The sequence below is a fragment of the Ricinus communis genome, chromosome 10 (assembly GCF_019578655.1).
Source record: "Ricinus communis isolate WT05 ecotype wild-type chromosome 10, ASM1957865v1, whole genome shotgun sequence".
Lineage (NCBI taxonomy): Eukaryota > Viridiplantae > Streptophyta > Magnoliopsida > Malpighiales > Euphorbiaceae > Ricinus > Ricinus communis.
In genome coordinates, this window is record NC_063265.1 from 22,646,695 (window position 1) to 22,672,140 (window position 25,446).

Consider the following 25,446-nt stretch of genomic DNA (forward strand, 5'->3'; position numbering starts at 1 on the left):
GATTTTATAAAAGAAGATAATCCAATGGAATCCCAGTACACAGACAATTGGACAGAAACCATATCTAACTCTAATTTTCAGCTTGGAAACTTACAGAAGTTTTGCTGTTTCTACAGGCTCATCATCAACCTTCATCATATTCAGTTCAGATTCTTTCTATGTTTGTCCCCCACACATTATCTCCTTTTCAACCAGTTGATTATTGATAGACCCACATTTTTTAGAGATCTACAAAATTTAAAACCCTAGACTATATATAACAACACCACATTAATACATTTCCCTTGTTCGAAATTCTGTTCAGGGTTAAGACAATCAAACAAGACCTTAGCTATCAACTTGTATAGACCAAATTGTACACCTACAAACGATGAAGCTACTATATTTTTATTGAAATAGACTGATAAGCAGTTTACAGGTTCGAACTCTTGACTTTTTGACCTATAAACTAAGCATTCGAAATGAAACTTCAAAAAAGAAAACGATAATAATAACAAAAGGGAACTACAATATAGTCATTGCATTATTATTTTATGATCTAATACCCTTCGCCTTTTAGATCGATCGCTAGAGTTCGACCGTTCGATCAAAGATTTAAGTGCAGTTTGCAAGAAATGGACTGATTCAATGCTGTGATCTTTCTCTGCAGCGATTATAAGAACATTCCTGATTCTACCTCCGAGAGTTACCATTTCAGCTTTAAGGGTCTTCAAATGGAGGGATTTTAATATCTCAATTAGGTCAGGCAAAAGATCAGAGCGATCTTCACAGCATAAAGAAGCCTTGAAGATCAACTGTCCATCACTTGAATATTCACCGGAAAGAACAGTGATTTCATCAGTTTCTGAAGGGAAAGAATCTAGTCCTGGAATTTGTGAGGTCTGCTGTTTCAGTTCTCTGACCCGTTGAACAACTTTTGCGAGGAGCGAAGCTTTGTCTGTCTGTATAAATATTGTAAAAGAAGAATATTCGTAAGAAACCCTAATAGAAATGTCAAAAAGCTTTGCAACTTTCCCAACACAGGACTAGGCTAAAACCCTAGAGAACAGTTTAGAGAAAAGGGTAAAGGAAAAAGAAATAGAGAAATTTGAAAAAACAAATGAAAACAAAAAAGAGAAGCAAAGAAATGGAACACTTGCTTTTGCTTTTACAGATAAGGGTCTGTACTTGCAGTTTGAACATTTAAAAAAAAGGGTCAAAAGCCTGGATTTAGATGGGGTTTCCAGAATCTGAATCTAAGCATCGTAGATTAGTAGCAGTAGATCCTGAGCTCATGTTTGGTTGCCAAGAAAATAAAAAGGGAAAGGAGGAAAAACAAGAATTATGAAAAATTCAACAAGTTTAAGCTAAAAAAAAAAAGCAAGAAAAGAAAGGATGAATTCACATAATAATTGAGCGAGGCAAATGTCAAGTCAATCATTTTGGCTTTGTGGTCAAAAGTAAATAATAAAAGAAAAGTCTAATAATCAAAGTTTCACTTTCTTCATTTTCATACAGTTTCACAGATACTAAACAGTGAACAAACACTATAATTAGTACACACTGATCAAAACCTTAATGATTACCCCTTTTCAAGGCTTTAAACACTAAAAATATGATTCTAAAAAAAAAACAGAAAATTCAAAATTCCTGCCATTGGAAACCCTTTAAAACTTCTTTTAGTTTCAGAACCATTTGATCTTACTCTTGAAGACCCCTCTTTACAAGACAATTTACATTAAAAACGGCTTATAATTATAAAAATATTTTAAAAGAAGAGTCGGTGAAAACATAATATTACCTTAGAATTGCAAGGAAGAAGGCCTCTTAGCTTATCAAGATGAGAGTTAATTCTCTCTCTCCTTCTCTTCTCAGCTTCCTTATGATTCTTCAAAGCAGCAAGTGCTCTATCCTGTGGAGTCATATCCGTAATTACAGATCCTTCCAAAGGGTAATTATGGTAAGACGAAGAGGATGAACTACATAAGCTTTGCATCGCCGGTAAACCGCATGATCCCACGTTGAATACTCCGTTCTCAGCCAAAAATCGGTACAACTGTGAAATTTCCGGTGAGTTATCGGGTTGCATGGTCTTCTTGTTTTTACTTTGTGTGTGTGGTGGAGATGGAAAGAAAAGCAGATGAAACGAAACTTAAAAGGGGAACGATAAATAGAATTATATACAAAAATTTATTTTCGGTGTGGAAAAGGTAGTAGACAGTCGAGAGAGAGAGAGAGAGAGAGAGAGGGTTTTCGGCTTTCGGTGGTTTTGAGTTTTGTCTTTAAAGGGTTTTCATTTCATTTTATAGTCGTTTTGATTTGACTTGCTATGTCGTTTTTGGATAACATAACCATTAACCAATAAAAGAGTGGGGAGGGGACCCATGTCTTTTTTGTTTTTGTTTTTCTCCCTTTTTTACCCGGTTGCTTTCTCTGAGTGACTTTGTTTAACGTTACTTTTCTCATTAAAATTTAATTATTTTAAATTTTATTTTTTAGATTATAAGTAAATATAACTAGTAAAATATTAAATTTCTTATAATTTTAATTATAAAAATAATTAACATTTAATAAAAAATAACTATTATTTTCATATTTTTTTATAAATTATACTATTTTTTCTGTAAGTATTACCGATAATAAAGAATAATTATATTACAAATTATAAGAAATTTAATAATTTATAAAAATTTATAAATTTTTAAAAAATATTAAATTTTAATAATTGCGAAATATATCATTAAATTATAAAAATGACAATTCTCTTCATATTTTTCATAATTATACTAACTTTTTCGTAAGTTTGACTAGTTGGAAAAAAATAAAAAATAATGAAAAAATAATCACTTTTATAAGATTTAATAATTTAGAAAAATAAATAAATTTCTCATAATCTCGAAATATATTGTTAAATTACGAAAAATGACAATTTTTTTATATTTTATTATAAATTATACTAACTTTTCATAAGTGTTAGTAGTTGCGAAAAGAATAAATAATATTATTAAGAAATGATTATTTTTTACAAAATTTTATAATTTTAAAAAATAATAAATTTATAAAAAATATTAAATATTTTTCATCGTCACAAAATATATTGTCAAATTCTTTATATTTTTTTTACAAATTAGATTTTTTTTTTATAAGTGAAACTAGTTGAGAAAAAAATGATAAATTTTGTGAAATTTAGTAATTTATGAAAAGATTAGCGAATTTATGAAAAATAATTGCGAAATTCATTGTTGAATTACAAAAAATAGCAATTATTTTCGTATTCTTTTATAAATTAAACTAATTTTTCATACATTTTAAGGGTGCATGAATTTTAAAACTACCTTATGTTATTTTCGTATTCTTTTATAAATTAAACTAATTTTTAGTAAATCTCATTTTAATGATAATCTATAATTACAAGTTATCATTTAAAAATTATATAAATAAAATTTCGTTGTTATTATTTTATTGGTGAATGAAAATAAAGTAAGATTACTTTCTTTTTAAAGTAACATAACTATAAAATTTCTCATACTTTAATGGTGAAAACTTTGGTTAAAAAAAGGGTGAAAAATTTATTAGAACATAATTGAAAAAAAATTAGTCGTTTTGCACCAAAATATTATTATCTAATTATAAATAATAATGTAGAATGAAGTTATAGAAAATATGTAATAAAATGTTTAGCATTTTATAATTATTTAAAAAGTAGTAGTAATTTAACATATATTAAAATATTATTAATAAAATTTAAAATAATGTAATAAAAATAAATATTACTCTTAAAATATTTATTAATTGATGTTCTAAATATATATAAATCTAATACTACTAATATAATTGATATGTCATTTATAGGATTAGAAATCATCACATCAAGACATCAAATATTAAAATATAATTAAAATATTACATTTTTAGGATTAGGATTATTTTTTAGAAAAATAAATATTATAATACTTATTATTAAAAATAAACACATATATTAAAATTTATTCGCAACCCATTTCTACCTAAGTTGATGGGCCCATGTCAGCCGACAAAAGAGAATATCTATTGATAAAAGCCCAAATATTGGCAGTCAGTTTCCAATTGCCAAAGGCCAATCTGTTATCAGCGATGGGCTATTGTGTATCAAGGCTTATTTATGTTCTTTACTCAAAAGAGGCCTAAATCAATTCATTTGAATTCAAATCTTACCTTAATTCATCTAGACTTGGTGTTTAGGTCCATTTTTGGTCATCATTAGGCTTCGAAACCAAATTATACTTCAGAAGTTAAAAGCTAGTCAGACAAAAGGCAAAAATAAGTGCCAACAATATGGTTTAGCCATTTGAGCAGCTTGGGCTTTTCTTATTCTTATTTAGTAGGCCGGTTAGTCAGTAACATAAAAAAGAAAAAAAAAAATCAGTAATTGAGATTTCTTGAACTCTTTAAATATTAATCCAACCGAACCAATTGATTTATAAAAGGGATCCTTTCATAAATGCTACAAACACATCAAATATTTATATATATATATATATATTCGCAAAAAATTCTAACAATAAAAATATCCTAACACGAATTCTATTTATAAAATATTTTATTTTACTTTCTTCAAAGATAACCAAGAACAATACACAAAAATTTCAAAATTTAAGTAAAAAAATCTAAAATTCTGAAATTAAATATAAAAAATAATTTGCATATATCAATTAACATAAGAAATCGACCAATAAGACTGATTTCATAAGTGATTCAACATTAAAAACATTATTGTCAGCAAATAAATATATAAAAAAGATAAATTTTGAATTTTTTTTAAAAATCTCTAGATTCAACAATGTGAAATTACTTTTTATGAAATATTATTGCATTCTGGTCGATTTTGAGATACCAGAGGTGAATAAATATAAATTTAAGAATTATTTTATTAATTTAAGAATTTAGAAATGTGATTTCGAAATCAGATAAAAAAAAAAATTGACAAGATAAAAAAAAGTATATGTTGGATATACTTTAAAGAAAAACATATATGTTCAATTTGACAAATACAAAATCTGAAATATATTAATTTTTATGAAATATTTTTGCATTTTGCTTGATTTTATAATATTAATGATGAAAAAATAAATAAAAGACTCTAAAAGGCATTTTGCTGATTTAAGAATTTGGAGATGCATTGAAAATATAAAAGTTGAAAAAGGAGACAAATTGCTACAAGGTGAAAAAAGTATATATTGAATATATATTGAAGAAAAAAAAATATGTCGTTATTTTTTACATACACCAAATAAAATATATATTGATTTTTAATTATATTTTTCTTTAAATACTAATAATACGAAATACCAATTTCTTTCAATATTAAAATTTAGATAAATAATTTAGTCAAAATGTAAAGTGTTTGCAAGTATTTTAAAAAGCTAAAAATAATGTGAAATATTTATAAAATAAAAAAGTAACAGTAGAAAGTATATGTTTAACAAAAAATAATATACATTATGTATATGTTAGGTATCTCAACCTTATGAAATAATTTGCAAACTAGAAAAAAATTAAACAGTAAAAAGTATACGTTTGCCAAATAATAGTACATTTTTATTATATCTGAAATTTTATAAAATAAAAAAGAATGCAGCTCAAAAAATATTCAACAACAACATGTATATGTTTACTAAAATATGCTTTATGTTAGGTATTTGTAAAGTATCTGAAACTAACTTTCACTTTATGCAAAAAAATTAATTTTGACCCTATATATTGCTCCCTTTCTTTCTCTCCGATTTTCTCTTATGTAGCTATTTCTCTCTCTTTTCTCTCTCTCCTCTAGCCACCTTAGCCACCTAAACTCTGACCATAAAGTCTTCCCAACATCACCAACTCCTTTTGAGCTCTTATTTTGCGGGAAATGGCCTAGATTCGATGAATCGGCGATGCAAAAAGATTCAAGCATTATTTCTCTTTTGCTACCGTCATTGATTCAGTCACTTGTCGGTCTCCTTTGCCAAATCTAACACAGGTAAAAAACTTCCCATTCTTAAAATTCTTGGATAAGTCATAATAGCACTTGACGTTATCGTTTGATCGGAAACCCAACGAAGAAGATGAAAAAGATAAAGAACGAGTATTTTTAAAAAAAACTGTAGATAATTTTGAAAAATAAAAAAATAAGAATATTTGTGTAATTATTTTAATGGATAAATGGTGAAATTTTCTCTTTATAAAATTGAACATAATTGAACTAAAACATATTGGTTCAGTTGTGATAAAAAATCAAGTTACTAATTTAAAATTGGATCTAGGGCAATTCATTGAGAGCTCCCAATAATTAAAAAGGATATAAACATTGAGATTGATAGGTCAATTTTGGAAAGGGGCATATTATACATAGCCTCATGTAATAAGCATATTAAGTCGCTGAAATTATATATATGATTAACCAAAGAAAAGAAATTTTGGTGCAATAGAATTGCTAGTTGAGAATTAGACCAATATAAGGAAAGAAAGATAGTAGTTTTTAAAATGCCAAAAGGCAAAATTACTCTTGAAATTTAGGGTTAATATCAAATTTGCTCCTAACTTTCATATGTTAATCTCTTAAGTTTGATGAGAAATAAGAGGAAGAAAAAGCGAGAAAAAATATTTTTGATAGCTTAATATTGCAAAATAGTACGAGAGAAATTTTTTTTGTACAAATAAATTATATGAGAGAGACTTTAAAGAGAAGCCATGGAATGTATATAAATAAATCGGTTATTTTGATTGAACCATTTTTTATACTAATATAACTAAAATATCGATACCCATAAATTTTTTAAAATAATGATCAAATTGAACAAAAACCAAAAACTTATTACAAAAATAACTAAATCTTGTCAATTTAGATTAGTTGTTCACACTGCTATTATATATTGCATATATGGACACATGAAAGCATGAAATCAATTCACAACATTTAGAAATTTGGTTTACAAGTTGTAGGATTTGGGTCAAAAATTAAATTTGTTTAGCTTAAGTTTATGAAGAACGAGAAAAACAACTTCAACCTTTAAAGAACTTGATTCAATCTTTATTAGCTGATGATGGTTCTGTTAGAGAATCAAATAGAAACTTATAATTACAAATTCTATAAATTATCTGACACAATTAACTCTTAGCAAACTTCTAATCCTTGAAAAAAGTGAAGAACGTCTTCTTATATTTCTTCCTTTGCTTTTTGCTACTATAAATACCTTGTGTTACAGCAAAAAGGTAATATAATATTATCATTACAGAGTTTTAACTTTGAAAGATACTACTATTTCTACCTAAGGTATAAGCCAAGTCCTTCACGTTGTGTGAGTCGATCTTAAGGTGTATGAATTTTTAGGTTTCATTATTAATTGGCAATGGAAATCTAATATTAAACTCTTTAATATTAATAAAAAATTTAATCAATTAAGAGAGCAGTTAATCAATTATCTCTAAATCGTTCCCATAAACTATAAGTGATGTCTAGTAACATATTATAATTATCCAATTAATAATAAAAGTATTAATAATTCATGAACCTTTTATTTATGATTGCTATGTAGTTAAATTCTTTTATTGAATAATATCTTCATCAAGTAAGGATCATGGAATAAACAAATCTACTAACTTGATTCTATGACCAAATCCATAATATGTCTCAACTAAATATGATTAATGCAAAACTTTCTTTTCCATTGATCATAATTATTGCGCTAAGAATTTTATAGTTAAGATGTTACCATATCGTATAAGATATTCCCCTTATTTACTCAAGGTAATGCATTTCTCGTTGATGAACATCCGACTCTATGTATATGCAATGAGATTATAAGTACCCATTCTAGTTATGAATGGACATCTAAAGTATAGGTAAATTCCAATTACATATTTATGAGACAGCTCTATTACCTCAAGTCTGAGAATTAGTTACACCATTATAACTTAATAATGAATGACTGAAGTAAATTATCCATGTGATTCATTATTTCTTCAAGTCATGTTTAGTCCACCTGTCTCACAAGTGCCCATAATGACTAACTTAGTAACTCATACTAAATGACATGAGAATCAACAATCTACAAATATTAGCATCCCATACTAATCATAGAGTTAAACACATTGTGTTGATCTTTCAAATTAGAGATGTTCAACATTTAATCTTATGAGGAAGTACTATTTTATAATATATATAGTAAAGATCTTTCGAATTAATGACTAACTTAGTAACTCATATTAAATCACATGAGAATCAACATTCTATAAATATTAGCATCCCATACTAATCATAGGGTGTAAACACATTATGTTGATCCTTTGAATTAAAGATGTTTGACATTTAATCTTATGACTAAGAACTATTTTTTAATATGGATAGTAAAGATCATCTGTCAATCGTATTCTCAACTCTTAAGAATGAAGTCTTTAATAAATATTATGGACCCATTGAATTAATATATTATTACAAAAATGAATGAAAGATAACTGTCATTAATAAAAAGATATTCATTACATAATAGTATCACAGTGTATTAACTAAAAAGTAAAAGTCCAATTGATTTTTAGGACAATACATCTAACGATCTCCCACTTGTACTAAAGGCAATCAAAATAGTATTTGAAATCCATCTTCTCAAGATGGCAATTCAACTGTATATGTGTCAAAGCTTTAGCAAAGGGATTAAATACATTCTACTATAATTCTATTTTCTACATGGCTATATCGCCTTTACTATTGATTTTGTGTATCATATGGAAGCGTTTTTCGATATGTTTGGGTTTATAATAAGACATGAATTTTTTAGATTGTTTAACAGCCCTGTTATTATCATAGAAGAGAGGTATTGTTGGCTCGGTAGTTGGAACCACTCTAAGTTCTGGCACGAACTTCTTAATCCAAACCATTTCCTTTGTCGTATTAGATGCAACAACATGCTTAGCCTCTATAATGGAGCCTGTAGTAGTATCCTGTTTGGAACTTTTCCAACTCACTGCTACTTCATTACATATAAATATAAACCATGAGATAGACTTTCTATCATCCATATTTGATTAAAATCAGAATCTGTATAACCATATAAACTTAATTCTCCTCCATCACATGTCAAGAACATATCTTTAGTTCTTCGCAAATACTTGAAAATATTTTTGACTGTCACCCAGTGCTCTTCACCTGGATTAAACTGAAAACTGCTAGTCAAATTAAAAACATAAGCAATGTGTGACCTAGTATACAACGTACCGTACATTAAACTTCCAATTATCAAAGCATATGGAATCCTAACCATATGTTCTCTTTTCTTAAATATCTTTAGAGACATATTCTTAAAATATAAATATCATGCCTAAATGGTAACAATCCTTTTTTAGAATGAAACACGTTGCATTTCTTAAACACCTTATCTATGTAAAGACCTTGGGAAAGCCCTATAGTCCTTTTTGATCTGTCTATATAGATACGAATTCTCAGAATATAGGTTGCTATACTTAAGAATTTCATGGAGAAAATCTTTGACAAGAACAGAAGTCAACATGCCCATATCATTTCTAAATAACAATATGTCATCAATATAAAGTACAAGAAAAGTGATAACAGTCCTATTAACTTTCATATACATGCATGGTTCGTCTATGAAACCAAACTATTTGATGGCGTATCAAAATAGATGTTCTAACTCCTCGAAGCTTGCTTAAGACTATAAATGGATCTCTTAAGCTGGCATACTTGATTATGAGTACCTTCATATTCAAAACCCTTAGGTTGGTCCATAGAAATGTCCTCCTTAATGTATCCATTAAGGAAAGTTGTTTTAACATCCAAATGCCAAATCTCATAAACATGGTGTGCAACAATGACTAATGAAATTCTAATGGATTTAAGCATAGCTACATGCGAGAAAGTTTCCTCATCAATTCCTTGCCTTCAATGATACCCTTTTGCCACTAGCCTAGCTTAAAAGGACTTAACCTTCCCATTAGAATCAATCTTTCTCTTATAAACCCATTTAATTCCTGTTGGTACTATATTCTTAAGAGAGTCTATAAGATCCCAGACTTCGTTCTTATACATGAAATTCATTTTTGAACTTATGGCCTCATGTCACTTTTTAGAGTCATTATCTGATATTGCCTTTTCGTAACTAGTAGGATCATCTATATGATTTGCAGCTCTATAAATGAACACCTCTTTTAAATCCCCATGGGGCATGCAATATCTCTTTGGTGGATAATATTGACCTAAGGTGCAATCGATCTCTATTTTAATCTTAATACCCAAATTGAACATTACTAATATCATGTTTGTCTCCTTTTGATTTTGGTGAAAGTTTTGATTCAAGGATGAATCAACTTGAAGAAGGGGGGATGATATGACCAAAGCCAAGAGTCCATATACTTCAAGATGCCAAGACCCTTTAAGCATTCAAGAAGGACTAATCATAATATCATGGGCCAAAAATATGAAGGAAGCACTTGTTGGGCTTATCAAGAATATTCGGCTTCAAAACACTACAAGCCATGATGAGTCAACTCTAAAATCAAGTCCAAGACTTATTAGCTTAATCCAATAATAAAGGGTTTGATTAATTCCAATTGGGCCTTAATTATTCAAATCAAGCTAATAAGGCACTAAGGAAATAAGTTGGGCCAAGAAGGACTTAAAGAGCAAGCCTATGTGTGTGACCTCCTTAAGTAATTAGGATTTCAACTTAAACTTGTTGACTAGTCAATAACGGAGGGTGGCACCCTCTATTTTTTATTTAGAAATTTTATTTTATTTTATTTTATTTAGGAAGTAATGATTTACTCCCTAAATTATTTATGTCCCTTTTTTCTAACTTAATTATAAGGGACACATGATTGTTAGCTATTTAGGAATTTTATTTTATTTATTATTTCATTTAGGAAGTAATCTGTTTTTTTCTAAGTGATTTTATTCATTTTCTAGTGTCATTCTAGGATTGTATGAGACCTATAAATAACTTGTATTCGGCTACCTATTTCAAGCAATCTTGTATAAATTATTTTCTTATCAATAAAGTGAGAGTTATTTTTTTTACTTTGTTCTTTGTGAACTTTTCAAGTTTTCTTGCATTGTTTGTAAATTCCTTATCTTATCAAGTTTCAAAACTTAATCTTTTAAATTTTTAGAATTGTGGCAACATATATATTTTTATAACTAAAGTTCTTAATTCCTTATAATCAAAGGTTTTAGTTTCGTCATCATAGATCTCTATTTGATGATCCTAAAGTTAGCATCAATTTTGATTTGGGTTCTATCTCTTTATAGATAAAGTTCACATCACAATATCTCTGTGTTACATCATATAGCTATTGGAGACTATTTAAGTTTGTGACTATGATGTAAGAAGAGCAGCCACGATCTATACTTTGATAGTATATTTAATACACTATTTTAAAGTAAAAGATTGTATTTTTTTTTGGAATATACTTATAGCGACTCTTTGAAGTTTGTATGCTATAAGTATAACCTCAAATGGTTGATCAACAATCTTCTAAAGTTTTCAATTTTTATGCATTAACTTTCTCTCTTCTTACAATCAATCTTACAATCTTTAGCTTGGTAAAAGCTTAAATACTCTTATGAGGATTAAATGTTAGCCTAAATACTTGGAATTGTATTTAAGAGTTAGTCTAGGTAAAACTCTTGTAAGGATTGTATGTGAGCCATAAAATACAAGTGTAAAAGATTTAATGTGAGCTTGAAATGCAAAATTTGGAGTGAGCTTAGAAAAATTCCTTTGTAATTGATTGAGGGTATAGTGCAATATTCAATTAGATATTAGAAAGTAGATGCAAATTTAGTTAATATCTGAACCAATACAAATTGTGTTTTGTGTTTTGTTCCCTGTTTCTTTCCTTTCTATCATCAAATTTTTTAATTCTTAACCATTCAACATTTCACTGATTTGATCCTAATTAGTTCATAAGTACAAGCACAACTCATTATAAATATTTTATATTAAAGAATTGAAAAGAAACAAACTATAAAATAAATCTAAATAAATAGAAAAGTGGTTACTAACCTCTTCTTTTATCTGTATTAATATCCTTCAAATAAAGTAAAATACTAAGAATAATTACATTCTTTAAATCTAGGTAAGCATTTATATAGTAGGTATAGTTAAGGTAAAATTCAAAAAATAACTTTGTGGCTTGGCATTTTTATATTTAAGGGACAGATGTATTTTTTGTATCAAAGAAATAACAAGTGTTTTAATATTTTACCATTTTTTATATACATTCAATATTTTTTTTTTAAATTGTAAATACTAATAGAAATATAAATATTTGATAAAATAAGTATTTTTTATTAATTTAGCATCAAATTAGATATTTTATCATCATAAAAAATTATTAAAATATATATATTTTTTGATTTAATTAAATTTAAGAAATTTTTTTAAATAAAATTTTAATATATAAATAAATTGTTTGATACATTGTTAGATGCCACATTGCTTATAAGATCATAATTTAATAATAGTTTATATTAAATACATATAAAGCTATGTAAAAAATAATAAAAATATAAATATGCATCTAAAAAATGCTAAGAAAATAAAACATGTGGTACTCCTTTGATACAAAAAGGTTTTCGTTCTTTAAGTGAAAAAACATCAAACTATATAGTAATTTTTTAAACTTTATCCTATAAATTAAATTAAATTTATAATTAATATTAAATGATTATTAGAGTAATATAATTCAATTATATTATTATTATTGTTGTTACTCTTATAAGATAATAATTTTTGTTATATGTAAAGTTTATACGAAGTTAAAATCTTAATTGAATCTTATAAACAATTTTTCTTTTTAGTTAAACCTAGTATTATTATTATTATTATTATTATTATTATTATTGTTCTTATTATTATATTATTCTTATTATTATTATTATTACTATTATTATTATTATTATTATGTATTTTATTATAGAATATCATTCAAATATATTATTTATAATGTGAGATTATATTTACTAATATCAATTCTCAATTTTAATTTAATAAATCTTTTAAAATTTGTAACTTTTTATCTTTAATTATTTAAAGAATAAAGTAATATTAGTATTCTTATTAATAAATTTAATAAAATCCTAATAAAGATAAAAGTTTTGCCAACAGTTCCTTAATACTAAAACTATTCTTAATTATAAATAAATGATTAATTAACTCAAACGAAATTAGCAAAATAACATAGAAGGACTTCTTAATAAATTTATCAATTCCTCTGCGACTTTTATATATTACTAATTTTATTTTACTTACGGGATTTACACTTAAATATTAATTATTTGATTCGTTATTATTCAAATAAAATAAAATAATATATATTTTTAGATATATATATATATATATATATATATATATATTTGTAATGGGCCAAAAGGCCCAATGAAAAAAAAAAGGAGTCATAAAAAGAAAAAAAGACAAAAGAAAAAGCAAAAGATTCTTTCAGTTTTCCCCCATTACTTCTATTTTGTTCAAACTTCTTTCTACCCTGGGTATGTGTTTGGTATTTCCATTTCAATCAAGCAGCAGATGGAGAAATCATCCTTACCCGAAGATTCAAAGTCAAATGGTGGGATAAATTTAACCACCAAGATAAATTATCTCTAAAATCAATCCAAAACTTCCTTTCCAAAAATAGGTTCTTGCCACCTCTAAAAGAACAAACCACTTTCTTGGCACAGAAGTCCTCATAATTCAAAGCTAGCAGCAGCCCAGATAGAAGAGGATTTCTTACAGTTGATCAAACAATTGTCAGAAACCGCTTCTTCCAAAGGAAAATCAAAAACTTCATCTTCCTCTTCCAGCACCAGCTCGGCAGCAATAGACCTAGATGGTGACTCAAATGAAGTTTCTGATACCAAGATGACAGAAAAGATCAACAAGTTTCTGGTGTGCAGGATCCTCAGACGAGGCAAGCACAGAGCATACGCTTGTTAAATCTTAAAAAGGTGGTAGATAAAGAAGATAAATTTTATTGATAATCACTATAAACTTTTAAACAAACTTTTAAACAAATATACAAACTTTGAATGTAACTTTGAAAGCTTTAAACTAGAGAAATATAACTTACAAGAGGAAGAAAAGAATACAAGAGGGAAAGTGTTTCTTCTCACTATCTCTCTCTCACTCTATTTTCTCTCTTTTCTCACTATATTTCTTCTTCTTTGTGCGACTTGAAGAATACAAGAGGTTCTTCTTCGTATTTTTCAGTCTGCCTTCTTCTAAGGAGAACTCCTCTTTATATAGAGGTCTTCAAGCTTTGGATCCTATCTTTCGAGCTTTGGATACTCTTCGAAGTGGAGTAAAGATGATTCCACTTGTTTTGGAGTCTTGTAATGATGAAGTAAGATGCTTTACGTCTTTTGAGAAAGCTGTCGGCCATGCTTTGAAAGAATCTTTTGCTTTTTCTTGTCTTTTTCTTTCTTTTTATGACTCCTTTTTTTTTTCATTGGGTGTTTTGGCCCATTACAAAATATTTTTGGGCTGCCATTTCTGGTTTTCAACCCACGGGCTTTGCAGAGATGTCATTTAATGGGCTTGAAAATCCCAAAACAGTCATCTTCATTTGAGTCACCATCTAGGTCTATTGCTGCCGAGCTGGTGCTGGAAGAGGAAGATGAAGCTTTTAATTTTCCTTTGGAAGAAGCGGTTTCTGACAATTGTTTGATCAACTGTAAGAAATCCTCTTCTGTCTGGGCTGCTGCTAGCTTTGGAATTATGAAGGACTTCTGTGCCAAGAAAGTGGTTTGTTCTTTTGGAGGTGGCAAGAAGCTATTTTTGGAAAGGAAGTTTTGGACTGATTTTAGAGATAATTTATCTTAGTGGTTAAATTTATCCCACCATTTGACTTTGAATCTTTGGGTAAGGATGATTTCTCCATCTGCTGCTTGATTGAAATGGAAATACCAAACACATACCCAGGGGAGAAAGAAGTTTGAACAAAATAGAAGTAATGGGGAAAAACGTCTTTCTATTTTGTTTGGCTTGTAGTGGGCTTTGAAGAGGTTAAACAGAGGTAGAACTTCTGGAATTATAGTCTCAGGAACATTGCCATAATAATTCCACCATTGTTTAAACCAATAGGGGATCTTTGAAGTTTGAATTGAGCTTGTATCGAAGTAGAAAAGCCAATTGAGCTTGTATTGAAGTGAATGCTAGAGATCTTTCAATTGGGGTGATAGTTCCCTGGGAGATATAGTATCCAAGAAATCTAATTTTTGTTTGAAATAAAGATATCTTGGATTTTGAAACCACTAAACCACTTTTCTTAACAACATAGAAAAATGTCTCCAAGTGTTTGAAATGTTGCTCTATGGAATTTGAAAATATCAACACATCATCAATGTAGACAATGCAAAACTTTGAATAAGGATTAAAAATGTCATTCATGATTTTTTGAAATTCAGAAGGAGCATTTTTTAATTCGAAGGGCATCACATTCCATTCGTACTGGCCAAATGGAACTATAAAAGCAGTTTTATATCTGTCTTTTGGATGAATCTGGATTTGCCATAATCCTGATTTCATATCAAACTTTGAAAAAATGAAAGCTGATTGAAGCTTTTGAAGAAGATCTTTTTTGTTTGGAATTGGATACCTAATCCACTTTAGGGCTTTATTCAAAGGCTTGTAATTGATCACCAACCTAGGTGTTCCTCTTTCTATCTCACTATCTTTATTGACATAGAAAGCTGCACATGACCAGGGGGATCTAGACTTGGAAATCAAACCTTTCTGCTCTAGGTCTTTGATCTTTAATCTACAATGGCTTTCTAGGGTTTCATTCATTTGAATGGGTCTGGCTTTGGTAGGGATTTGTTTATCAGAAAAATCCTTTTCATATGGTAAATCTACCATATGTTGTTTTCTTTTCCAAAAAGCATTGGGAAGATCAAAACAAACTTCATTTTCAATCTTCTTTTGCAAATCAGAGATTTTCTTTGGACAAAATTATTTTGCATTTGATCTTTGATTCTTTTCAAACCCATATCTTGTTTTAAATGAGAAAGCTGGGTTTGTTTTCCTTTGATCAAAGCATTTAACTCAAAATTGTAAATCGAGTGGGCTTTAATGAGATTGAGATTTCTCTTTTTGGGTTTTTCTATAAAAGAAAAAACAATCTTTGAATCCTTAGCTTTGAAAATAATACCAGCAGTAGTTACTTTGAAAGGAGTAATTAAATTGATAAAAGGAGTTCCCAAAATAACTGTTTGCTGAAGATCTTTTGTAAGAATAAAGACATTTTTTAAAGCAATGTTATTATTTAGAATTGTAGCTTTAGTTTTTCCCGCAATCCTAATCTTTGAATTATTGGCTGAAGTAAGCCTTTCTTTAGTTTCTTGATGGTACCTTTTAGGAACCAGCTCATAATTGATGAGGTCTGCCCAGATCAAATAAAGCGATGGTTTCTATTTGGAAATCACCAGGGAAAATGAGCTTTATTTGAATCAAATATTTTCTTGAAGTAATTTCCTTTAAAACATTAATGAAGTTTTCTGGAACACTTTCAGAAACTTCAAGATTTTGAAAATCATTTTCCTCTTCAGAATCAGAATCACTATTCTGTTTGAGGATCAGACTTTGGAGCAAAACAGAATCATTTTGTTATTTTTCTTTCAAATCTTTGAGATCTTTTTTGATAGCTTTGATTTCTTTTTGAAGTTCTTGAATAGTAGGAAGAGGGTTTTTTAGTTTTTTCCCTTTATCCAAGATCATAGTAAGATCATAAGTATTCTTACTAGAAGAGGGGACAAGGGTTTCAGTTTTTAAAATTTCTTTCAAAACTTATTTTTGGATTTGGGGATCATTCATATGCTTGACAGCTTCAAGAAGAGCTTCTTGTTGCCTAGTGAGCATATTAATATTCTTTGAAATACTTTCAGAATCTGATTTAGAATAATCGGATGAGGTTTTGATTTCATCAATTTGAAACTCTTCCTCATTATTCGAAAATTCTGATTCAGAGGAATCAATAAGAAGAGCTGAAATTTTGCTTAAAATTTCATCTTCTATTTGGAGCTCATGGAGCTTTTTAGAAAACTTATAATACTTTGAAGTATGGCCCTGCTTGCCACATTTATAGCAGGTAATTTTGCTAAAATCTCTTTTGGAATTTTGTTTTGAAAATTTAGAAGAAGATGGCTTTTTGTAGAAACTCTCCTTATTTTTGAGAGTCTTTCTATTTTTGAAAAATCGTTTTTTCTTAAAAGATTTGGAAAAATCTTCTTTGCATTTTCCTTTGCAGGTAGAGGAAGGTTCTATGGGATTGTACTCAAACTGGTTACAAAAACTACCTAATTCTTGCCTGGTCTTTTTCATTTCCCATTTGAGTTGTCTTTGGAGCTTACGGTCATGACATATCTTTAATCCTTCCTTCTGGGTGAGGCTTACTAATTCATCATAAGTATAGAAATCATAAAGGATCTGGCCATTATGGGCTTCTCTTATGGTATTCCTAACTCTTTCACCTAGAATCTTAGGTAAACCGGCTAAGAATTTCTCTTTCCAGAAAGGTTGGCTTGAATCTTCTCTAACCATGACTCTGGTCAGAAATGTGTCTTTGTAGGCTTGGAAATTGCTAAGCTTTTTGCAGGTTAGATTGCTAAGGAGCTCAACATTCTTGTCTTTCAGAAGAGAAGGGTCTCCTATGAAGTGGAGGGAAATCGTTAGGATCAAGGTTGACACAGCATCCTCAATTGGATTTCCTAATTCATCTAAGATGGGGGTTCCTTCTATTGTGGTTTGGATGGCACCTAGGATTTGGAGCTGTTGTGCTTGTGTGAGATGGTAATCCCACCATCCTTGTCGCCGAAAATCCAAATTTATAAGGAGCTCAAAGAATAGCTCTGTCGAGGTACCGCTTGGGTTTCAGAGGCATTGGTCGCCATGGTCATCCTGTTGTAAGAGACCAAGAATGTTGTATTCTGACATTCCATCTATATTCCATTCATAGACGGAGGAGGCATTGAATCTTGACTGGGTTAGGATATTGTTCCTATTTTCTATTCCTAGATATGGAGCAGTACTCCTAGGAGTATGCCAGGTTAATCTAGGGGCTTGCCATCCCAATCTATTGATGTTGGAAGGTTTGTCAATGGCACTTTCAAGCTCTGAATCATTAGATTCATCGCATTGGGCTTGATCTATAGCACTGATATTCCTACTGCTTTGGAGAGTATCTAGTACTAGGTTTTTGGAAGACTCAGAAGTGACTAATTTGCTGTCGCTCGATCGCCTAGCAAACTCAGTTTGCTTTTGAAATTGGTCTTGGCTAGGCTTTGAGATTTGGTAGGGTTTGAAGACTGGATTTTTGAATTTTTCTGACTGACTTGTCTCTTTTGGATGTTCAGTGTTGGGGATTGGAGAGGTGAAGACTACAAGAGGTTTTTCGATCTGGCTTTCTATCCTAACAAGCTGTTTTCCTATTGTGTTAAGATAGATATTCGAGAAATTGTTCTGCTGAGCAATATTCTTGACATTCTTCTCAAGATCTTCTCCTACCAATTTGTAAGGTGTGGCCTCTATCTCATTCTCTCCATAAGGAATGGTTATCTTCCTAAGGGGAGGATGTTCAGATTGGATGGTTAGGTTTTGTCTGACCTTCCACTCTGGAGCCTTGTTTCTTACCGTGACAGGACTAATGATCTTTTCTTTGAAAGGATAAAGAATACTATTTTCTTTGCAATAAATTTGAAACCAATCAAAAAATTTAATTTGGACTTTGTTTTGAATGCAAAAATGATAGTATCTTTCTTGAATACTGTCTTTCTCTTGTAAAAAATTCTTAAAAAACTAAAGTTTTTTAGAATGGTTTTTCTTTGAATAGAAATCTTCATGTAAAAGCTTTTTGTCAATTTGAAAATCTTTTGAAATCATGTTGATTTCTGCTTCTAGATTTTATGTTATGGCAGATGGTGATGGTGAAGAGGGGGTAGAGACGATCTCTATATCCTCATCATCTTTCTTTGGTTCATCAGGGATATTGCTTTGGTAATCAACATTCTGAAGTATATTGTTTGTATTTGGTAAATCAGATGTTGAAAATCGGGGTTGTGTTTGAGATGGACTTGGTTCTTTATAAGGAGCATAAATAATAGAAGGTATTTTTGATACTCTTCCAATATTTATGGTTGACGTTGAAGAATCATCATCAGAAAATCTAGAAGAGGTTGATTTTCTATTGAATGTAAGCTTTACTTTTCCATCTGGGAATTGGGTTATATTTTTCATATTTGTATTTGGTTCTGTTTGCTTTGGGGATTCAGGTTAGGTTGCACCTTCGAGTATCCATTCTTCTGGAAGAATGATGTCTTTCCATTGAATGGTTTTTGGAATAGTTGCGTTGGATTTGGAGAGATCTGTTTGTAGAAATAAGGTTTCTCCTTTTGGTGAATGGAGCTTGTGTTTTGAACCAAAAGCAGAAATCATGGCTTTGTAATGTATTTTGAAAATCAATGCTATCGGAATAGATCCTTCAAGCATTTTGTAATTATGTGTCTTTATTTGAAGAACAATGCTCTTTAAAATATTTTTATCATTTAATGAAATTGTAATGTTTGGAAAACAATTGAAAGAAATTGGTCCTTTATTGAGGCTCGACTCAACAGTACCTAATAAAGAATCATAAAAATTTGTAAACCTAGCATCTTTAAGGACTGCTAAGATGGAAGTATCTAAACCTTCTCTGGTAAGGGGCTTTATTCCTACCTGGACAAGGCCTATATGGATATACTTATAATCTTTTTCTTTATGCTTCTGGAGGATCTTTGGATTTAAAAGATAAATTTTTTCAAAAGGCTTTGAAATCTGAATATCTCTTTCTTCAGTTTTGATAGTAAAATCAGTTTTGAAGAGAGGAAACTTTGAAAATTCATAAATTTATTTCTTTTGGACTTTGGGTATTTCCCAATCATCAATATGCTTTGTAAAATATTCAATAGTGATTTCTTTACTATTTACTAGACCTTTGTACTTTGAAGATTCAGAACTACAAGAGTTTGAGAAAGAAGAAGATCTATAGAAAAATGGTTCTAAATTCATTTTAAAATAAACCAAAATAACTTTCTAAACAAACATGAACCAAGCCACCAGTTTTACTGCCCTTACACCTTACGGGACTTACTACTATGCATAAATGAACAGTGCTTGTTTATCAGTGATATGATGCAGATTAAAATGAGTTTAAAATCTTCTTTATACAGATGATGCTTCTTTCCCGGAACCCATTTTTCTGTAGATTGGGATGGCAAGCCCCTAGATTAACCTGGCATACTCCTAGGAGTACTGCTCCAGATCTAGGAATAGAAAATAGGAACAATATCCTAACCCAGTCAAGATTCAATGCCTCCTCCGTCTATGAATGTAATATAGATGGAATGTCGGAATACAACATTCTTGGTCTCTTACAATAGATGACCATGGCAGCCAATGCCTACAAAACCCAAAGCGGTACCTTTGATAGAGCCATTGCTAAGCTCCTTATAGCTGGATTTTCTGGCCAGCTTAAAGGATGGTGGGATTACCATCTCACACAAGCACAACAGCTCCAAATCCTAGGTGCCATCCAAACCACAATAGAAGGGACCCCCATCTTAGATGAATTAGGAAATCCAATTGAGGATGCTGTGTCAACCTTGATCCTAATAATTTCCCTCCACTTCATAGTAGACCCTTCTTTTCTGAAAGACAAGAATGCTGAGCTCCTTAGCAATCTAACCTGCAAAAAGCTTAGCAATTTCCAAGCCTACAAAGACACATTTCTGACCAGAGTCATGGTTAGAGAAGATTCAAGCCAACCTTTCTGGAAAGAGAAATTCTTAGCCGGTTTACCTAAGATTCTAGGTGAAAGAGTTAGGAATACATAAGAGAAGCCCATAATGGCCAGATCCCTTATGATTTCTATACTTATGGTGAATTAGTAAGCCTCACCCAAAAGGAAGGATTAAAGATATGTCATAACCTTAAGCTCTAAAGACAACTCAAATGGGAAATGAAAAAGACCATGCAAGAATTAGGTAGTTTTTGTAACCAGTTTGAGTACAATCCCATAGAACCTTCCTCTACCTGCAAAGGAGAATGCAAAGAAGATTTTTCCAAATCTTTTAAGAAAAAATGATTTTTCAAAAATAGAAAGACTCCCAAACACAAGGAGAGTTTCTACAAAAAGCCATCTTCTTCTAAATTTCCAAAATAAAATTCCAAAAGATATTTTAGCAAAATTACCTGCTATAAATGTGGCAAGCAGGGCTATACTTCAAAGTATTGTAAGTTTTCTAAAAAGCTCCATGAGCTCCAAATAGAAGATGAAATTTTAAGCAAAATTTCAGCTCTTCTTGTTGATTCCTCTGAATCAGAATTTTTGAATAATGAGGAAGAGTTTCAAATTGATGGAATCAAAACCTCATCCGATTATTCTAAATCAGATTCTGAAAGTATTTCAAAGAATATTAATATGCTCACTAGGCAACAAGAAGCTCTTCTTGAAGCTGTCAAGCATATGAATGATTCCCAAATCCAAAAATAAGTTTTGAAAGAAATTTTAAAAACTGAAACCCTTGTCCCCTCTTCTAGTAAGAATACTTATGATCTTACTATGATCTTGGATAAAGGAAAAAAGCTAAAAAACCCTCTTCCTACTATTCAAGAACTTCAAAAAGAAATCAAAACTATCAAAACAGAGCTCAAAGATTTGAAAGAAAAACAACAAAATGATTCTGTTTTGCTCCAAAGTCTGATCCTCAAACAGAATAGTGATTCTGATTCTGAAGAGGAAAATGATTTTTAAAATCTTGAAGTTTCTGAAAGTGTTCCAGAAAACTTCATTAATGTCTTAAAGAAAATTACTTCAAGAAAATATTTGATTCAAATAAAGCTCATTTTCCCTGGTGATTTCCAAATAGAAACCATCGCTTTATTTGATACAGGAGCAGACCTCAACTGTATCAATTATGAGCTGGTTCCTAAAAGGTATCATCAAGAAACTAAAGAAAGGCTTACTTCAGCCAATAATTCAAAGATTAGGATTGCGGGAAAAACTGAAGCTACAATTCTAAATAATAACATTGCTTTAAAAAATGTCTTTATTCTTACAAAATATTTTCAGCAAACAGTTATTTTGAGAACTCGTTTTATCAATTTAATTACTCCTTTCAAAGTAACTATTGCTGGTATTATTTTCAAAGCTAAGGATTCAAAGATTATTTTTCCTTTTATAGAAAAACCCAAAAAGAGAAATCTCAATCTCATTAAAGCCCACTCGATTTACAATTTTGAGTTAAATGCTTTGATCAAAGGAAAACAAACCCAGCTTTCTCATTTAAAACAAGATATGGGTTTGAAAAGAATCCAATATCAAATGCAAAATGATTTTGTCCAAAGAAAAATCTCTGATTTGTAAAAGAAGATTGAAAATGAAGTTTGTTTTGATCTTCCCAATGCTTTTTGGAAAAGAAAACAACATATGGTAGATTTACCATATGAAAAGAATTTTTCTGATAAACAAATCCCTACCAAAGCCAGACCCATTCAAATGAATGAAACCCTAGAAAGCCATTGTAGATTAGAGATTAAAGACCTAGAGTAGAAAGGTTTGATTTCCAAGTCTAGATCCCCCTGGTCATGTGCAGCTTTCTATGTCAATAAAAATAGTGAGATAGAAAGAGGAACACCTAGGTTGGTGATCAATTACAAGCCTTTGAATAAAGCCCTAAAGTGGATTAGGTATCCAATTCCAAACAAAAAAGATCTTCTTCAAAAGCTTCATTCGGCTTTCATTTTTTCAAAGTTTGATATGAAATCAGGATTTTGGCAAATCTAGATTCATCCAAAAGATGATATAAACCGCTTTTTTACAGTTCCATTTGGCCAGTACGAATGGAATGTGATGCCCTTCGGATTAAAAAATGCTCCTTTTGAATTTCAAAAAATCATGAATGACATTTTTAATCCTTATTCAAAGTTTTGCATTGTCTACATTGATGATGTGTTAATATTTTCAAATTCCATAGAGCAACATTTCAAACACTTGGAGACATTTTTCTATGTTGTTAAGAAAAGTGGTTTAGTGGTTTCAAAATCCAAGATATCTTTATTTCAAACAAAAATTAGATTTCTTGGATACTATATCTCCCAGGGAACTATCACCCCAATTGAAAGATCTCTAGCATTCACTTCAAAGTTTCCAGACAAAATTTTAGAAAAAGCACAATTACAAAGATTTCTTGGTAGTTTAAATTATGTTATGGATTTTTATCCAAATTTGAACTGTCTTGCAAAGCCCCTTCATGATAGATTAAAGAAAAATCCCCCTCCATGGACCGATGTGCGTACAAAAATTGTCCAAAGCATAAAAAAATAAATTTCTGAAATACCATGTTTACACCTAGCTGATCCATCTACATTCAAAATTGTTGAAACTGATGCATCAAATATAGGATATGGTGGGATTCTTAAACAAGTTAAAAACAACAAAGAATGTATTATCCAGTTTACTTCTGCACACTGGAATGATACACAAAAGAATTACTCAACTATCAAAAAAGAAATTCTTTCGATAGTTTTGTGTATTTCAAATTTTCAAAGCGATCTTTTAAATCAAAAATTTCTTTTAAGGATTGATTGCAAATCTGCAAAAGAAGTTTTACAAAAAGATGTTCAAAACATAGCTTCCAAACAAATTTTTGCCACATGGCAAGCTATTCTTTCCGTTTTTGACTTTGAAATCGAATACATAAGAGGAGATTCGAATTCAATTCCAGACTTTCTAACCAGAGAGTTTCTTCAAAAACAGGAGTGATAAATGCCGAGAAAATCAAAAGCCAAAGAAGAAAAATCGACAGCAAGTTCAAAGCCTGTCCAAAGCCCAAAGAAGGAAATTTTGCCTTCTTCTTCAAAGCCCATCAGAACCTGGACCGAAATCATCCAGGAAGAAATTGATCAAAGCAAAGCTGATCCGGCCTAACAACAAGTCCAAATCCAGGAATGGCTTGCACAGCAAGACCCTGAATTCCTAAAAAGGGTTGAAGAATATTCAAAGCAAATGATACAATTTCAACCAGAAGCATCTCCAAAGTCATCCTCCTCCTCCAACAAGGGTAAAGGTATACACTCTATCCATTTTTCAAAAACTGAGATAGAAATTTTCCCTCAAAACCTATCTCAGAGTTCTAAAAATATTTCAAAGCCCAACTCTCAAGAAATAGTTTTGTCACAAACAAAACGTTTTAAATCCAACGAATATATAGAAAAATAAAATTTTCAAAACATTTTAACTGTTGAGGAAGAATTCTGTACAGAAAGCCCCTCAAAACTGATTTCAAAGATTTTCCCCCCAGGATGGTATTTCAAGCCCTGGAATATTTCAAAGCCTCAATCCTATTACCAGTCTATCCTTGAGATAACTGATTCTGCAAAATTCAAACATTTCAAAAAATACAAAGACCATAAAGACCCTGCATATTCTACATGCACCATACAAAGAATCCTTCACCTTACAGATTGGGGAATGGATTTACATTCTTCAAGATCTTTCCCAACTTCCCTTCAAAGAACCTACCCTTCAAACCTCAACACTTCCTTTAACTATTGGGATTACCAACAAGTTTGGTTTAATACCTTTCTTCTCCAAAACGAAGGACAAAGCCACTCTTGGCTTTTCTACTTCGATACAAGCTCAATTCAAACTTCAAAGATCCCCTATTAGTTTAAACAATGGTGGAATTATTATGGCAATGTTCCTGAGACCATAATTCCAGAAGTTCTACCTCTGTTTAACCTCTTCAAAGCCCACTACAAGCCAAACAAAATAGAAAGACGTTTTCCCCCATTACTTTTATTTTGTTCAAACTTCTTTCTCCCCTGGGTATGTGTTTGGTATTTCGATTTCAATCAAGCAGTAGATGGAGAAATCATCCTTACCCGAAGATTCAAAGTCAAATGGTGGGATAAATTTAACCACCAAGATAAATTATCTCTAAAATCAGTCCAAAACTTCCTTTCCAAAAATAGCTTCTTGCCACCTCCAAAAGAACAAACCACTTTCTTCGCACAAAAGTCCTTCATAATTCCAAAGCTAGCAGCAGCCCAGACAGAAGAGGATTTCTTACAGTTGATCAAACAATTATCAGAAACCACTTCTTCCAAAGGAAAATCAAAAGCTTCATCTTCCTCTTCCAGCACCAGCTCGGCAGCAATAGGCCTAGATGGTGACTCAAATGAAGATGACTGTTTTGGAATTTTCAAGCCCATTAAATGACATCTCTGCAAAGCCCGTGGGTTGAAAACTAGAAATGGCAGCCCAAAAATATTTTGTAATGGGCCAAAAGGCCCAATGAAAAAAAAGGAGTCATAAAAAGAAAAAAAAAAGACAAAAGAAAAAGCAAAAGATTCTTTCAAAGCATGGCCGACAGCTTTCTCAAAAGACGTAAAGCATCTTACTTCATCATTA

At 30.3% G+C, this 25,446-nt stretch overlaps 1 protein-coding gene across 1 annotated transcript; it reads right to left on the minus strand.

Annotated features, from left to right (window-relative positions):
* Window positions 1-366: 366 nt before the first annotated feature.
* LOC8269294 (transcription factor bHLH106) lies at window positions 367-2,251 on the minus strand. The gene is made up of 2 exons (XM_002517277.4): window positions 1,781-2,251; window positions 367-941 (listed from the first exon to the last, which is right to left on the minus strand). The coding sequence occupies exons 1-2, from the start codon at window positions 2,066-2,068 to the stop codon at window positions 516-518; spliced, it is 714 nt and encodes a 237-aa protein (XP_002517323.1). The 5' UTR covers window positions 2,069-2,251; the 3' UTR covers window positions 367-515.
* Window positions 2,252-25,446: the final 23,195 nt, after the last annotated feature.